Source organism: Eumetopias jubatus, unplaced genomic scaffold (genome assembly GCF_037043125.1).
Source record: "Eumetopias jubatus isolate StellerSeaLion01/CBP00866 unplaced genomic scaffold, mEumJub1_p1.0 scaffold_9, whole genome shotgun sequence".
NCBI classification, from domain to species: Eukaryota; Metazoa; Chordata; class Mammalia; order Carnivora; family Otariidae; genus Eumetopias; species Eumetopias jubatus.
This window is the reverse complement of record NW_028274815.1, coordinates 122,246,879-122,263,264: the sequence shown is the minus strand read 5'-3', so window position 1 is coordinate 122,263,264 and position 16,386 is coordinate 122,246,879. Positions and strand designations below refer to the sequence as shown.

Genomic DNA, 16,386 nt, shown 5'->3' with positions numbered 1-16,386 from the left:
CTGCCTTCTGGTTTCTTCCCTCCACTGTGGTGCTGCTGGGGGAGGGCAGGCCTGGATTAAAGCTTTTAGCCCGTCTAAAGGTATTTTCTTCCCCAAGGGCGGTAGGCTGGAAGGCTGCAGGGGGCTGCCAGCCCCCCCCCCCCCCCCCCCCCCCCCGCTTCCTACAGCCCCTCAGGCAAGAGCTTGCTCAGCAGCTGTGAGGGCGCCGAATTGACGGCAAAGTCTAGGGAGGGTGGGCAGGTCACCGCCACCTGCGCTGGCAGGGTTTGGGGCTGTGTCCTCAGGGGAGGTGCTCAGAGGAACAGGAGAAGCAGCTGGGTATGGGCGAGGCCCAGGGGGAGCCACACTCCCTCCGCCCTTGCACTGCCCTGGGATCCCTGTTCCTTGATGTTTGAGCACCCAGGGTTGGGGTGTGCTGAGATCCTGGGGCACAAGGGAGAGCAGTGAGGTCTGGCGCAAGAGCTGTGGGAAGGGGCCAGGGTTATGGAAGGGTCTGGCTTCAGAGGGTTTGGTCCATGCTGCCCAGATGCTGCTCAAGCACTCCCCCTGCTGCTGCCAGCCCTCTCCTGTGCGGGCAGGTCTCAAGCCTCACAGGGCTCCCTCTCCTCTCTGTGATGTCAGGAGTTGAGGCATTGTACCAGGGGGACAGGGACAGGGATGTCAAGGGCACGGAGAATCCTGCAAGGGCCCAGGTGATCATCATTTCACTGCTACAGGGCAGAGCCCTGCTGAGGCCTGGAGCGGCTGCCCCACCTCCTTGGGATCAGCTGGAGAAGGCAGGAGAGGGGACAGGGAGGAGGGAGGGTCTCTGTGGCTGCCAATCAGCCCTCAGCCCCCTCCTTCCCTTCAGTGGACCACCCCGTGGCAGCCAGCTTGCAACTTCCCATTCCCTGGGAACACCCAGTCAGTTCTGGGGCCTGGCCAGGGAGGAGGGGGCAGCTGGGCCCGGTTCAGGCCAGGGCATCGAGGTCCACAGTAACCAGTGGCTCCCGCCAGTAGCAGAAGTTGCTGTATTCAGGGCTGGCCAGGTCTGCGCTGGGGCCACGGGCCACAGGTGGGAAGAGGAGCTCAACCACCTCGCCCAGCCGCTCGTAGCTGTGGGCAGGACAGGGTCAGCACCGAGAGCCTGAGCGGCCACCAGGCCCCAGCCCCCACCACATCAGGCAGAGGAGACCGCATCCCGCCCAGGAGACCTGGGTGGAACTGAGGCCCAGGGAGAGGCTGGGGCCTGGGGACTTGGGAGGGGTGGGGGACCCGTGACAGGGTTTGGCCTCACGTGGATTTGTGGTTCTTCATGAGCTCCTGGATGAGCTCTCCCCGGGGGTTGACTGTGAAGATTCGAGATTCAGGGAGGCCCACCTGCTGGTAGGCAGTGACATCCTATGGGAGACAAGGAGGGGCTAATGGGCTGCGAGACAGGGAGGAGGTGGCCCGGCCCGTGGGGAGGGGACACACTCACGTTGGGCCTGTTCCCAAAGGCAGCATAGAAGGGCTGTTCGTTGGGCAGGAACAGTTGCCGGATGTCACTCAGGCAGGCAATTTTGAACACCTCTGGTTTCTTCTCAATCACCTCCCTGGGGCAGCCGGGGCCATGGGCAGGAGAAGGAACCGAGGAGGCGCAGCCATCAGAGGACGGCAGGGTCAGGTGACATGGGGTGGGACTTAACTGACACCCAAGCAAGGGCGGATGCTGGCCTGGCCTGAGCCGGCAGCGAGCCTGTCACTCCCTGCAAGGACCCCTGGGCTTGTATCTCGTAGGGGTGGTTACCTGTGGAGGGCGGAGAAGAGGCTGCTGGGAGACAGCAGGATGGGGCCCTTGGGGAGGCTGCAGCCCCGCTCGCTCACCCACTGTAGGTAGTTCTTGGTGAGGTCAGCCATGCCAATGGCCCGTGCCGAGCAGTACAGGAACTTGTACCCGTTTCTGGAGGTGGGGGATAGGAGTGGCCCAGAGCCATCAGAGACCAGCCATTCCTTGGCTTCAGCCAGCTCAGCCCAAGCCCGGGGCTCTGGCCTTCAAACCCAGAGGCCTTTGCAGGGAGGGGACTTAGGGAGAACATCAGGGAGAGGTGCCCGCCATAGCTGTCCCAGGGAGGAGGGGCACGGACAGTGTCCTGAGGCCCAGGCGGACCAGCACGGACAAAGGTTTGAGCAAGTCTGTAGGCCTCTCCTGCAGCATGAAGACCAGCGGTTAGACTCAGAGGCCAGATGACAGGGGACAAGTGTTTCATGGGAGAACAGAGGACCATCCAGGGACATGCCCGGGGTTTCTTCCCTCATGGGTCCCCAAGCCTGGCTTCCAGGGGCAAGGGCTGTGGTGGCCTCAAACATCCTGTCATTCCCTCCCTGGGGCCCTGCCCCAGCCCAGGCACTCACAGGTGGATTTTGTGGTAGAGACTGGTGATGCCCTGGTGTGTCCAGTCTTTCCCCAGCTGGGGCAGAATATGGCCCAGAGCATCCGACCTACAGCCACAGAAGAGGGGTCACTCTGAGGCAGCCCCATGTAGCCCTCACGTCCCACCACCCCCAGGCCCCAGGACAGTGCACCGGGGGGGAGGAGGAGGGCCTTTCTTGACACCCCCCCTTCCCCCAGCACAGAGGAGGCCAGTCCCAGGCCCTCCCTCTCTCCCCTGGCCAACCAGGCCTCACTTGGTAATGGTCCCGTCGATGTCCGAGATGACCACCTTGTCGTCCCACTTCCACAGATAGATGGTGGCCCTGCAGCGGCAGGTGCCCTGGTACTGGGTGGTCACACTGAAGACCACGTCATTGGCACCTTCTTGCAGGTTCAGGCGCCGCTGGGGCCGGGCAAAGGTGGGGGAAGCTGTGATCTCCATGGGCCTCTCATTCCCCTCTGCCTCCCAACTCAGAGAACCTGCCTGAGTTCATCAGAGACAGCCACACGCAGACACATCCGTACAGGTAGAGGGCGACCTCGGGGAGTGAGGGAGTGCAGGGTGCTGGTCGGGGCCCACACGGGCCCAGACACAGGAGCCCTAACCTCCCTTTCTGCCCGGTTGGGGTGAAGCTCACAGGCAAAGCCTGGCCACCCAGATTTCTCAGGTCAGCCCTAAGGCTGGCACTGCTCCTGGCAGGGAGACACCCCACTCCATAGAGATCCTCACAGGTAGCCTCCTGCCTGGGGCTAGGGTACTCGTGCCATCCAACCAAAGAGACACCTAGCCCTGTCCTTGGTCCATAGAGAAGAATCAGGACAGCTCTCCACCACAGCCAGTGACCAAGGCTATTGGGCCCTGGCTGACCCCAAAGTGGGTGTCACACTGGGGTACCATTCAGATGGTAGCTGCCCGCCCTGGGCACCGCCCTGACAGAGCCCCACTTGGGGGCCAGTGACTAAGCTCAAAGACAGGGCTTGGGGGCAGGGACGGCCAATATCTGAGGGACTGTCATCAGCTTTTGATTCCTTCAGAGTGGCCTCCAAGAGCCGATCCAGAGCCGGCAACCCACTGCAGGTAGAATACTTTAAGACAACATAGGGAAGACTTTTCCCATAAGAGCATCCAACAAAGAAATGGGCTGGTGCATAAAGAAGCAAGCCCCTGACCCTGGAGGTTTTCAAGCAGAGGCTGTTAGAGAGGCTGCCGAGGGGATGGATTCTGGGCTCTGGTAAACTCAAGGCTCCACGGAGCCAAATTATCTCAGCCCCAGCCCCCCACCCTGAACACTCACTATCTGATTAGAGGAGAGGCGGAGGGACTTCTTGTAGGCGGGAGTCAAGGGTGGCAGAGAGGAGGCATCCAGGATCACAGGGCTCTCTGGGGCATCATCTTCACTACTCAGGACATCAGTCTTCTCCCTGCAGGCAGCCCGGCTCTCAGGCCACTCTCCCCAGCCAAGGCCCTACATTCCCCGTAGATGTTCACCCCTCAGCCCAGGCCACAAGGAACCTGGGGCTTGTCCTTGTTCCTCCAGAGGATCAGAAACCCCACCATGGTGCCACCCATTTGGAGAGCGGTGCAGACATAAGGATGCAGCCCAGCAGTATGCACCCAGAAAGGGGCTAGCAGAGCTGGAGCAGGGAGACCCAGGGCTCCTGACCCTCAGCGCCTAGCCAAGGTAGCCTTGGAGATGTTTATCTGTAAAACCTAGGGGTGCATCTTAGGGCTTATTACCAATCCCACCTGCTTTGGCTTCAGCTGACCTGCCCTTGGTCATCCCCCACCCAAGCCTGCGTGTTCTGGTCACTTGAGAGATGAAAAAGGCAAGGTCAGCCTGCCCCTGGCAAAGACGGGAGGCCCTGCCCCTCCTTAAGACAGTAGTCCCTTGTCTGGGTCAGGAGTCTGGGCACCCGGTCCAGCTCTGCCAGTTCCCAGCTCTCGGACTTTTGGTGTCACTCTAGGCCTCAGTTTTCCCATCTGTGAAATGGGGACATTTCTCAAGAAAAAGGGTGTAGAAGTGATTGGGTAGTGACAAAGAACCATAGCTGGGGGAGAGGTGCTGGCGTCACCCCTGCCCCCACAGGGATCTCCCCGAGGCTTGGCTCCAGCTGCAGAGCTCCAGCCATGAGGTCCAGCTCACCCCTGCTGCTCCCGGGCTGTGGTTTTCTCAGTCTGGGCACTGCTCTGTGGGAAGAACATACATTCAGTGAGCCCCGCCTCCTGCCTGTGCTGACCACGCCCTTTGACCGTGACCACTCACCTCCCCGGCAGGGAAGTCCCGGCGTCGCCAGGAAAACCACCACCGTCCACCCTTCCTGGGCATCTTCTCCTTTTCCAGTTTGTCCACGGTGCTCTGTGGGCAGATAAAGGCCATGGCATTTTTCCCTGCACCACAAAAACCTACCTTTCATCGCCCCCATGAACCCAGAGTCTGGGGTTGACCCTAGAGAAAGGTGCTATTAACGTCTGGAGGCTGAGGAAGCATACTCACCTCCATGCTGGGACTCCAAGCAATGACTCATGGAGCTAAGCACAGGAGATCAAGGGCTATTCCTGCCAATCCCCACCCTACCCCAGCCTTGACCCCCTAGCTCTCGCCCAGCCTTGGCCTGGCCTCCAGATCCTACTAAAGTAGCTGAAGGCAGTGTTTTGGGACTTTCTCAGGATCTAGTACTCTCTGCGTGATGCCACCAAGTGACAGCAGGAAGAACAGTCTATAGCCAGTACTCCCTTCAACATCCAAGACCAACACAGGCAACCCCAAAGGTCAATGACTCTATCCCATGCATGGCTTCCCTCTCTGTGTGTTACCACTGCTGTCTGGTGGGGGCAACATGACCTTGGGAAGATGCTGATTAGATTCGTGCTAGGTATTCCCAGGGGGAGCCCCGGAGAGCCTAGGCCAAGGCCCACCCAGGAGACATACGAGCATCCTACAGACAGAAGGGTGGACCCAAGTCAAGAGGACATGACCTGGAAGTGGGTCAGCCAGGGTACCCCCTTGAGCTGGAAACAGGCTGGGGGAATCTCCCAGGGGCCTCAGGTGGTGGATCTGTCTGGGGAAAGTGAGGAGAGCCAAGCAGGAGAGTAACTCTCCTCCTTCCCACAGGCTCTGGTCCTAGCTCAGACCCAGAGCCAGCCAGAGGATAGAGCCGAGTGTCACCAAAGGGAGGCGTCAGCTGTCAAAATCTGGATGGTGATGTTCTTGGGCAAGTCTAATCAATCCAAGAACAATGGGCCAGATCGGGGCAGGGGAGCCAGTGGCGGTGGGTGGGGCGGGGGGGCAGGTGCAGGTCGGTGAGGGTAGAAGTTGTGGGAAGGACTGAAAAGACTGGGTTCCTTCCCACCTCTGAGCGTCAGCACATGCTGGTCCCTGCCCCTCATCTGCTTACGGATTATTCGTTCTTCAGATCTCTGCCCAGGGGGCACGTGCTCAGCAGACCCCTGTTTTAGCCTCTCAAAGCACCCAGCCTCTCCTTCCCAATACTCACAGTTGAATTTTATATTCATCCGGCTGAGTCTTATGGTAACTGTCTTTCTAGGAGGGCATGACTGTCGGGACAGGACAGCCTGTGCCTGGCACACAGTAGGTACTCAACAAATGCAGGCCAGTAAAGCAAGCAATGCTACAGCTCAGCCCGGAGCGCTGCTCGGGGTAAGATAAGGAGTGGGGCCTCTGTCTCCCAAGCCTCGTCTCTCAGATCTAAAAGCCTCCTGTGGAAGGTTATTATCCTCCCCCGGTGTGCCCTGAACTCCCTCGAAGTCAAGTCCAACCCTCATGGGATTCAGCCGGGCCAGGAAGCCAGGGCGGGATGGGGCTTTGTCGGCGCAGCACGGAGCGAGGCTCCAGGGGCCCTCAGTTGCTCCTCTCACGGTGGGTCTCGCAGCTGGTCAGCCCCAGGCCCATCTCTGCCCACTCTCCGCTTCTTGGCCAAGGGCCCCACGGTTGGGCCCACCTTCCTCTGCAGGCCCGGCGGTGCTCTAACCATTACCTTGGGCAAGTTTCTCTGGAAGGCTTGCAGGGAGAGGATCATGGGGGCAGCCACAGCCCAGTTGTAATGCCTGGAGAGACAGAACGGGGAGTCGGGACTGCAGTAGCCATGGGGCGGTGGAGGGCAGGGCCACTCTGGGGCTGCCAGCGGCTCAGGCTTCGTACTCACTTCTCATTGATCTTCACCACCAGGTTTGGGTGCTCAAGGAGGCCAGGGTTTTGGACTAGGTCCTGGTAGGAGACGATGTGCTGGTTGAACTTCTCTGGGCACAGAGGCAGAGAGTAAGGAGTGAGGCTGACACGTCCGATGTGACCTGCTGCCCCAGCCCCTTCCGGATCCCCCCCACCGCCCACACACACACTCTACCACTCAGGCCTCCTGCAGGTTGGGTCTGGGACCCAGCAGGGCTCCTCCCTACCTGTGGTATTTGCACCTGCTGTGCCCACCATCCCCAAAAGTTCTACTTTTGGCACTTGCCATCCTGGATTCACAGGGTAAGTCACAGCTTAGCATTAAGTATTTGCTTCGCAGGGCCTTGAGAATGCCCTGCCCTCGCTGGCTGCATGGGGCTCCACAGAGCAGAGAACAGCAAGGGCACCCAGTCTAGCCTCACACCTCTGCTGCCCGCCCCCCAACTCTGGGGGCCTCCCTGCCCTCCCCAGGTCCCTGGGCTCAGTGCCAATCCTTGGAAGGGCTCAGGCCTTGGTCAGACATACCCAGGGAGATGTCCCGGCTCTCAGCGAGTCCGCCACAGAGGGACAGCTCTATCATATCCACCATGTCCAGAGTGGGTTCTGGTTCCTGTTCAGGGTTGGGGTCTCCCAGGGGCTTCTGGCTGTTGGGTTCACTCCACCTTCTGGGCCCCAGTCCACAGTCACTGGAGGCAGAGGGGCCAACAGTGATGTGACTACAAAGAGGCTGGGGAGAGGAGGGCCTACGCTCTCAGGCCCTTGGTAGCCAACCCCTGGCCCCAAGAACCCCCATCCCAAGACACCCTGGCACCCAGCACCCAGGCACCTCTGGGGGAAGTAAAGGGCTGCATTCTCAGAATCCAGAGAGGGCAAGTCGTCCAGATAGATGTCACTGGGGCCCAGATGCTGGCTTCTCTTCAGGGAGCCTGAGGGCAGAGGGGACACCTCTAGTCCTAACATGTGCTTAGTAGCATGAGCAGGAGGTGTCCCCTTGTCTTTGAACACCCTAAAGCAGCGCTATCTGGTAGAACTTTTGGGGATGGTAGAAATGTCCCCTGCCTGCCTGCCCACCCAATACCGCTAGCCAGACGTCACTATCCGTGCACTGAAAATGTGGCATGATGGAGACACAGAATTGTATATGTTATTTAATTTCAAATAATTTTAACTACATTTTACATAGCCATATATAGCCAGCAACTACTGATTTGGACAGTGAGTCCTAGTAGCTTCCCACACTCTTAGGATAAACCCCAGCTCCTGCACCAGGAATGATCCAGCATCTGCTCATCTTGCTGGCTTCCTCCCCACAACCCTGCCTTGCTCAAGACACACCAGCTGCCTCCCTTCCTAGACATGCAACCTCTCTCCCACTTCATGGCCTTGACACATGCTCTTCCCTCTGCCCAGAATTCTCTTCCCTTGATCCTCACTTGGCTGGGTCTTTATCGTTCGCGTCTCAGCTCACGCATCCCCCACTCGGAGAGGCCTTCCCCGACCACATGATTTAAATAGCCTCCGTGCCCACCGATGATTCTCTCCTGTGTCACGCACGACACGCTCTTCTCTGCTTATGCATGCTTCATCTAGCTCCCTCACTGCAAGCCCATGAGGGCTGGAGCCAAGCACAGTGCCAGGCACACAGTAGGTGCTCAAAACACGCTTGAAGTACCAGAGTCCACCCAGGAGGTTTATGTGAGGCCAGGGAAAACCCTGGGAGAGGGCCAACCATCACTCACCTTTCCTCCCAGAGCCCCCCTCTGGTTGCCTGGTGGCCACTGGGACCTCCAGGGTGGCCCAGCTCCAGGATTTCGAGGGAAGAGGCAGGCCTGCATCCCTGCGGCTCTGAGGTGTGGTCTCCTTTCTCTCAGGAGTGGGGAGAGGGGAGCCCACCAAAGCGGGAGGCTCCGCGTCAGTAGGAGGAAGGTCGGTACCAGCCCCTGCTTGCAGGATTAGGGGTCCCAAAGGGTCCGCACCAGCCACAGAAGCGGAGGGGGTGCTGGGCTCTCCCCGAAGAGGACAGGCTGACCCAGCCCTGCCATCAGCGACCTTCGAGGACTCAGGCCACTCTGCTTTGGCCACCTTCGGTCAAACAAATGGGGTGGGGGAGGGGATGTGAACCAGCGCAGGGCCTGCCTCCCACACCCCACAAGGCCTTGGGGGTCCAAGTCTCAGTCACTGCACTTCTGACCCGCAGGGGACCACCGAGCCCCTGAAAGGCAGGGATGGGAGGCTGACGTGGAGGCACTCACCTTCGGCAGCCTCCCCCAGGCCCACTGTATGTGGGATTCAGCTCGTGGGGGGCTGGGCTCGGGGGTCCGCAGCTCCAGCTCTGAGTCACTCTTAGGGGACGTGAGTCCCCCCGGCGGGAGGCTGCAGGAAGCAAGAACTTAGAGGTCCTCAAGCCAGCCTGTCGCCCACCACTGCCCACCCCAGCCTGTGGAAAAAAGTATTTATCATACATATTCATGCCTCTGTTGGATCCAGAATGTATAAATATACGGAAGACTCCTACAAACCGACAATAATGAGGCAAGCTAGTAAAAAAAAAAAAAAAAAAAAAAAAAAATGGGCAAAGACCTGAAATAAAGTAGAACTGGCTGGTAAACATATTAAATGTGTTCTATGTCATTATTCATCAGGAAGATAGAAATACAAAATACTCTGAGACCTTGGCCTTGGGTCCCTGCCTGCAGGCCACCTAGACTCTCACCTGGCCTGGGGGCCCCACTCGCCATCAGAGTAGGGGTAGATGTCTCTGGCTTGCGGTAAGGACTCCCCTTCTGACCGGATGCTGCTGAGGGGGCTGCAGGGAAATAAATGGTCACCGACAGGACCGGGCACCCCAGGTAGCGCATGGGGGCCTGGGTGTCAGGGGCTCGGGGAGGTGAAGCCCGGAGAAGTCACGGCCCTTGTCCCGGGTCACAGAGCATCAGCAGAGGAAACGGTGCTTGAACCCTGGGTGGTATCCCCACACCCGTAGCCCCCGACCTGGTCCACACACACCCTGGGGGCTCTGGTCTTGGCTTTTCCAGCAGGGACAGCTCACTCTCAGCGCCCATCTCCAGCTCCTCCGAACTAGAATTGGCTGCCACCGTGCCCTCCTTCCGCCTGGGCTTCCTCCTGCGAAGCCTCTTCTTCCGCCCAGTGGAGGGCACCCCGTCAGAGATGGCCTCGGGCTCACTGGCTGTGCTCACCTGGGAGTCTGAGGGGAGCCCAGACAGGTCCCCACAAGGGATGGGCGATGTGCACAGACACGGAGGTACGTGTTCCTGTGAGACAGACCAGGGGCTAGAGCCTGGGGGGCCACCCTCGCCACCCAGTCGTTCTGAGCCCTGCCTGAGTCCCAGGGCCTGGGTGTGAGCTCATTCGGGCTCAGGAAAACAGGCACGGAGGCTGGTCCGAGGCAGCAGCAGCAAGGCCTCACAACTGGGCCTGGGTGCCACACGAACCACCCTGTCCAGGTAGAACCCTGAACCTTGGCTACTCATCTCCTCCTCTGCCCACACCTGCTTTCCCTTTAAGACTCAGCCAGACATCACCTCCTCCAGGAAGCTTGCCCTGACTAACCCCAGCCCCAGTTCCAACCCCCTCCACTGCCATGACCATATAGTCCCATCATCTGTTGTTTATATGTCTGGCTCCCAGGCTGGTCTGGGAGCCCTCTTTGCAGGCAGGGGTGACCCGTCACCCGAGTCCACTGCAGTGTCAGGCATACAGTAGGGGCTTATTTAAAGTTTGTGAAGCTCAGACTGTTGGAACATCTCCTGCTGGCTTGTGCTGGGCTCTGCCTCCCTTCTGAAACACCCCTCTCCTCGTCCCTCCCCCCCATCCTTCCATGCTCTAACTGCACCGAGCCAGCACCAGATCCAGAACAATCCATCTCACGCTTGCCAGCCCCCTCCCAGCCATGCGACAGCACCCTCCTCCTTTTCAGGCCGCCCAGGGAAGGCCTCCTTTTCACCCTCCAGGGGCCCAGCTCCAGTGTCCTCTTCTGAGAAACCTTCCCCAGCTTTCCCCAGGAAGGAAATCAGCTCTTGCTGCCCCCATCCCAATTCTGCTCAGGCTCCAACAGCATGCTGGGAGTGCCAGCCCTAGCTGATCTCCCCGCCCCCATCAGACTTGCTGCTAGGGTGGTTCCCAGGGGCAGGTCAGTGACAGGGCGCAAGGTCCGGCCCAGAGGCACCAGGTGCCGCAAGGCACTTACATCATCGCTCTCCAGCTCCTGGATGAAGAAGGCCTCCCCGCTGTCCCCCAGCTTCATGTGCAAGTCCACAGGCTCCCCGTTGATCTCGATGTCGACCTGTAAAGGGGCATCGTGGTGCACAGTCCCCACCATTGTCCCTCACCCCCACACTCTGTTCTACTGGCCCCCCTGCCCCTCTGGAGCACTGCGCTTGCTGGAACTCCTACCCCCCAGCCCCTGGTGTGCCCGGCTGCTCCCCACCCCAAGGGTCTCTGCTCAGACTGCCCTTTGCAGAGAGGCTGCGATGAGTTCGCCACCCCCCCGCCCCCCATTTTCCTATTCTCTGGACTTTCTTGCACATACCACTGTCTCAGGATTCTTGTCTGCCTTGATTTCTCTTCTTTCTGCCACACCCCATCAGAACAAGACATGACCCATCTTGTCGCCGCTGTGTCCCCAACCCCCAGAGTGCTTACTGACTACATGAACAACGGTATGAAGGACCCCTTTCTAGGCACTGATGGAGAGTTTTATCTGGACTCTCCCCTTTAACCTCCCAGCAACACTGTGCCGTAGCTCCTATCCCTACCCCTACCTTATAGACGAGGAAACCGAGACCCCAGGGGTGTTAAGTAACATACTGGGAGGTGGCCAAGTGCGGCTGTGAGCCACGAAGTCTGCCCCAGCTCTTTACCGCCTCGCTATACAGTCCCCCACAAGCTGACAGTTTCCTGTTAGGATTCTGGCACATTCCCAGGGGCCCCATAGGAAGAGGATTTGGACTCACCAAACCTCTTTTCATACTCCAGACCTCGGCACTAAAAAAAAGCTGTCACGTTCGCCTGGGCCCAGAGAAGACAGCACAATTTTCTGAAGGGAGACAAGCTGACCTTTTGAGTGCCACCCACATACCTGGCCCTGGGACGGTGTTATCAGCTCCTATCTCATTCTCCCAAATCACCCCTCCGGCACCAGGTAGATGAGAGTGTGCATCCATCTGCCCAGGTAGAGAGACTTACCAAGAACGTACAGGTGAGGTCTTAGTAAGCTGGAGCCAGGTCGGACAGCCCAGGTACCAGGGACAGCCCCACTGTGCGGCTCCCACGGGAAAATGGGAACCCTCTGGGACCCAAAGCCCCAAACCAACCCCAAACTGTCAAAGTAAATGCAAAAGAACAGACGCTTGTCCAGAGCACAGATCACCACCTGAGGGAGGTCTAGGCCGTCTCCTGGGACTGCAGGGGCTGCCCTGGCCTTAAGAGCCCACCCTGCCGTGGCCCCTGGCTGGCCAGTGCTCACCACCTTCTCCCGAGACCGCAGGACGCCGAGCTTGCCGAAGCGCACGTGGAAGGGCGAGCATCGGAAGGAGCCGTCCACCTGCTTCACCACCAGCACGTCAATGCCACCACTCAGCGTGGCCGGGTTCAGGCCTCGGTATATGTCCTTCATCGTCCCCAACACCGTCCCTGCCAGTTGCCCCACGTAGTTCATAGCTGGTGCTGGCAAAGGGAGGAGGTGCTGGAACAAAGGCAGGGTCCACCTCCCTCAGTGGGGAGGCTCTGCAGCCCGGGCTCCAGGACCCCCAGGACCCCAAGCATGGGAGCGGCAGACCAGGAGTGGGGGGCAAAGGTCTCCCCAGACTTACGGTGTGTTGCCCTCGGAGCACCTGCGCAGACCGGAGGGATGGGCGGTGTGCCTGCAGGTGTAGGTCCTAGCCCCGGCTCGCCCACCGACCTGCTGTGGGGCTCCTGGACACCTGCCTTCCTTCTCCAAGTGCTGATCTCTGCATCTGTCAAATGAGAGCACCGGGTGAGGTGATCTGGGGTGCCCTGCATCTCTAAATGCTGTGAGTAATGATAATGACCATGGTGTTCGGTGGCAGGGCTCATTCCATCTTTGCAACAACCTGTGAGGCTGGCCGAGCGGGTGTCATTATTGCTGTTTACAGACAAGCTTGCTGAGGCTCAGTGATTTGCCCAGGACCACGACTAGTAAGGAGAGGAGCCAGGTCCCAGACCCAGGCCTGTGTGGCTGCAGACCCCTCAGTGTGAACCACTGGGTGGGCCCGACTGTGGGGACAGGGGCAGGTCAGCACCCCTCCCTGATGCAATGGGCGGCAGCCTCATGATATATTAGGCCCAGGGTCTGGCTGGGTAATGGGTGACAGCCCTAAAGGCTGATCTCTTCCCAGTAAGTAGGGAGGAGAGAGTCTCAGTTCTTCCATCTGAGAAATGGGTTCATCTGTCTTGCTGCTTCCTGGTCTTAGGAGTTGGAAGGGGCCTTGCTGCGCCATCGTGGCTGATCTGTGGAGAACCAGGGGTAGGGTACCTCAGGTACCTAAGGCTCTGCCCAGCTCTGTTTCTGGGGTCAGATACTTGAGGGAAAGCATCTCCTATAGCTGGGGGTAAAATGACCTCCCAGTTTATGGCCCCAAATATCAAACTCCTTCCCAGTTTCCCTGGAACAGGTGGGAATCCTATCCAAGATCCATCACCTGACCCCAGTGTCTCCAGGCCATAGTTCTCAGGCCTGACCCCCACTTCTGAGACCCTGGCTCAGCTGGCCAGGCCTGGAGACCCACATTCAGGCCTCAGGCTGTCCCCTGCCCCATCAAAGCTGCCCCTCCTTCCCCCAGCCAGACCGGTCTCTCCAGCTTTCCCACACCAGGCAGAGCTAGGTAAGCCAGAAGCAGAAGGCTGTGGCAGCCGTGGGGAAGAGCCAGGGCCGTAACGAGAGCTGCTTCCATGCTGGCACGGTGCCCGCCCCACCAACAGCAGCTCGTGGTCCCTTCCCTGCTGGCCGGGCCAATGGCCTGCTGCCCCTCTGGCTGCCAGGAGCCAGGCCATTCCATCTCCGCATGGCACTCCCACCTCGCAGACCCCACATCAGAACACCTGGAGGACCAACTGCCATGCAAGACCACTCCTCAAAGAAGTTAAGTGACATCCATAGGCCATAGATGGGGCAGGGTGGGGAGAGTGATGACTCGTATCCCAGTTTCCTGACCCCATGTCATGGTTCCTGCCACCCCACAGTCCCCAAACCACCCGACAGTTGTCTGCAGGGAGGGCAGCCGCCCCAGCCCACCTCTGCACAACCCTTGCCACTCAAAATGTGGCCCAGCAGTGTCAGCATCGCCTGGGAGCTCGTTAGAAACCTAGAACTTCAGAAACATAAGGTACAACTGGAATTGCCAAAATGAAAACGGGATAAAATGAAGCTTTCTGGACCCTGATAATGGCATTCAAATACAATATACAGTTTATCTGCAAAGCACCCACTATGCGCTAGGTGAAAATTTCCACTTTGGTTCCTTCCTACGCCAAATTCTGTGAATAAAGGTCAGACACGTGATGGGCAGTTCTCTAGATCACTGTGCTCAGGAAAAGCAGAGAAGACTCCAGAAGCTTCCAGGAATAAAGGAGCAAGCATGGGAGGGGCAGACCGGGAGTGGGGGCAAAGGTCTGCCCAGGTGGAGGCTCAGACCTGAGTTATCTGCCCCGCTGAGGATGAAAGAGCTGGGCTGGGTAGTGACAGGCTCGGCTTGACCTAGTACAGATTTTCTCAACTTCAGCATCGTTGCCGTTTGGGGCTAGATAATCCTTTGCTTCGGGGGTATTGTAGGATGTTTAGCGGCATTCCTGGCGTCTACCCACTGATACCAGTATTACACCCCCTCCAGTGTGACAACCAAATTGTCTCCAAACATTGTCAGATGTCCCCCGGGGAACAAAACGGCTCTTCGTAGAGAGCCAATGAGGTAGTAGAGCTGAATGGCAGAGACGGCACCATCTCTGGGGGGCATGGGGTCCTACTCTGCTCCAGCCTTGGGGCATCCTCAGGCAAGTAATGTGCTAGCCTCAGTTTCGCCTTTATGAAATAAGGCCCCCATTTTTCAAACCCTCCTCAGCCTAGAATTCATTCCTCCCCCTGGGACCCCCCACACTACGAGTGGATGCCCCCCACATCTGCCCGCTCAGCATTTGGGGGGACTCCAATGAGCTAAGCCCTGGGATCCCCTCTTCTGTCTGCACCCATCTCTGAAGGCATCTGCTCTCCCCCAGGACCCAGCTCTGCCTTCTTGGTCTTCTGCAAGACCTCTGCTTGGCTCCCTTATACCACCCTTCACCCCAAACTAACATGTCTAAACTCAAACACTTCATCTCTCCCCCAGGGACCCAGATCAGCTGAATTCCTCTCAGGATACATGGGCATCCCTCCCTCCTGAGCCCTCTGAATCCTATCCCCCCATTTCGTTCTCCTCCTGCTGTCCTAGGTCAAGGCGTTATTACCGGATGCCCAGATCCTGGGTGGCAACAGGACACTGTAAGATACTAGACTATCTGGGTTCTTTTTTTTTTTTTAAGGTTTTATTTATTTATTTGACAGAGAGAGACAGCGAGAGAGGGAACACAAGCAGGGGGAGCGGGAGGGGGAGAAGCAGGCTTCCCGCCGAGCAGGGAGCCCGATGCAGGACTCGATCCCAGGACCACTGAGCCACTCAGGCGCCCCTAGACTATCTGGGTTCTAATTCCCTCCCTGACACCTTGGGCAAGTCACTTCATCTCTCTAAGCTTCAGTTTCAGCCTCTGAAATGGGGATAGGGGATGTGTGAGTAATTAATGGGATAACTCACGGAAAGCACTAGTACACAGTAAATGCCCATAGGTGTCACCTATCAACAGCAGCATCTTTTGGGGCATCATGACAGCCTCAGTCACCCTAGGCTGGTCCTGAGGGCACTACAGGTCAGACTGCAATGCACTGTCTCTGTCCACCGTTGAGAGGTTAGACTTCTTTCCATATCATTCCAGGCCCTCTTACACCATGGTGGCCCGCTTTTTGCAAAGTGAGCAGGTAGACTCCAGGCAGGCCTCACAGGGTGCCCAAGCCTCAGGGCCCACTTTGGAACACCCACAGGCCTCCCAGGCCAGCACACAGCTCTACCCCAGGGTCTGAGGTTCCGCCTTTCTGGGCTCCCAGATCTGGGGAAGGGTGAAGGTACAGCAGGACCAGAAGCAGCAGGAGGATAAGCATTCCTATAGCCCTGGAAGGGAGAAAGCTCCACCCCTGGCTCCCCAGCACCCGTCACAGCTACTGGGTCTCACCCCATCTCCGCAGGGTGAGCAAGGGTCAGACCCTGTTTTGCAACACAGGACGCTCAGTACCAGAGAGGGTGGGTGACCTCCCAAAGGCCTGGGGTGAAGCTGGGCCAGCCACCCCCGAGAGGTTTTGGCATCTTATCTCCTGATCCCATATTCTGGATGTCTGGGGTCCCGCAGCGGCTGGGCCAGGGAGGGGGACGAAGTGAGACCGGCCGCTCCACTCACGAGCTACCTTCTGATGTCCAGAAATGGACTCAGGCCCGCGGACAGGAAGAAACGTGGGTCAGATGGCAGGACAGATAGGCAGGGCAGGGCTGGGGAAGGGGTACCTCTTCTCAGGCCGGGGTTAGGCCCTACCTGGGGAGCTGCCCACTGGACCTCCGGGATCCGGAGCCGCCGCCTGAGTGCACGGGGTCAGCGGTAAGTGTCCTCCGCCCCACACTCAGTTGGAGCTTCCGTCTCCTCTAGGACCGGGTGAGATCCCGGCTCCGCCCCTTGAGCCTGGCGGGTGTCTGC

At 58.7% G+C, this 16,386-nt stretch overlaps 1 protein-coding gene across 3 annotated transcripts; it reads right to left on the bottom strand.

Annotated features, from left to right (window-relative positions):
- Positions 1–136: 136 nt before the first annotated feature.
- On the bottom strand, positions 137–16,346 carry LPIN3 (lipin 3). 3 transcript variants are annotated; one of them, XM_028121992.2, is made up of 21 exons: positions 16,228–16,346; positions 12,411–12,554; positions 12,065–12,283; positions 10,787–10,882; positions 9,586–9,851; positions 9,293–9,385; positions 8,832–8,952; positions 8,319–8,661; positions 7,406–7,505; positions 7,105–7,265; positions 6,557–6,650; positions 6,389–6,458; positions 4,657–4,749; positions 4,537–4,580; positions 3,688–3,814; positions 2,647–2,876; positions 2,374–2,460; positions 1,769–1,921; positions 1,460–1,574; positions 1,277–1,380; positions 137–1,095 (listed from the first exon to the last, which is right to left on the bottom strand). In XM_028121992.2, exons 3-21 carry the CDS (start codon positions 12,254–12,256, stop codon positions 951–953), a joined length of 2,634 nt encoding a protein of 877 aa, XP_027977793.1. In that variant the 5' UTR covers positions 12,257–12,283; positions 12,411–12,554; positions 16,228–16,346; the 3' UTR covers positions 137–950. The 3 variants fall into 3 exon arrangements, with proteins under 3 accessions (XP_027977793.1, XP_087882901.1, XP_027977792.1); XM_088026775.1 differs by having other exon boundaries at positions 2,647–2,795; XM_028121991.2 differs by having other exon boundaries at positions 12,065–12,264.
- Between the last annotated feature and the right edge of the window lie 40 nt (positions 16,347–16,386).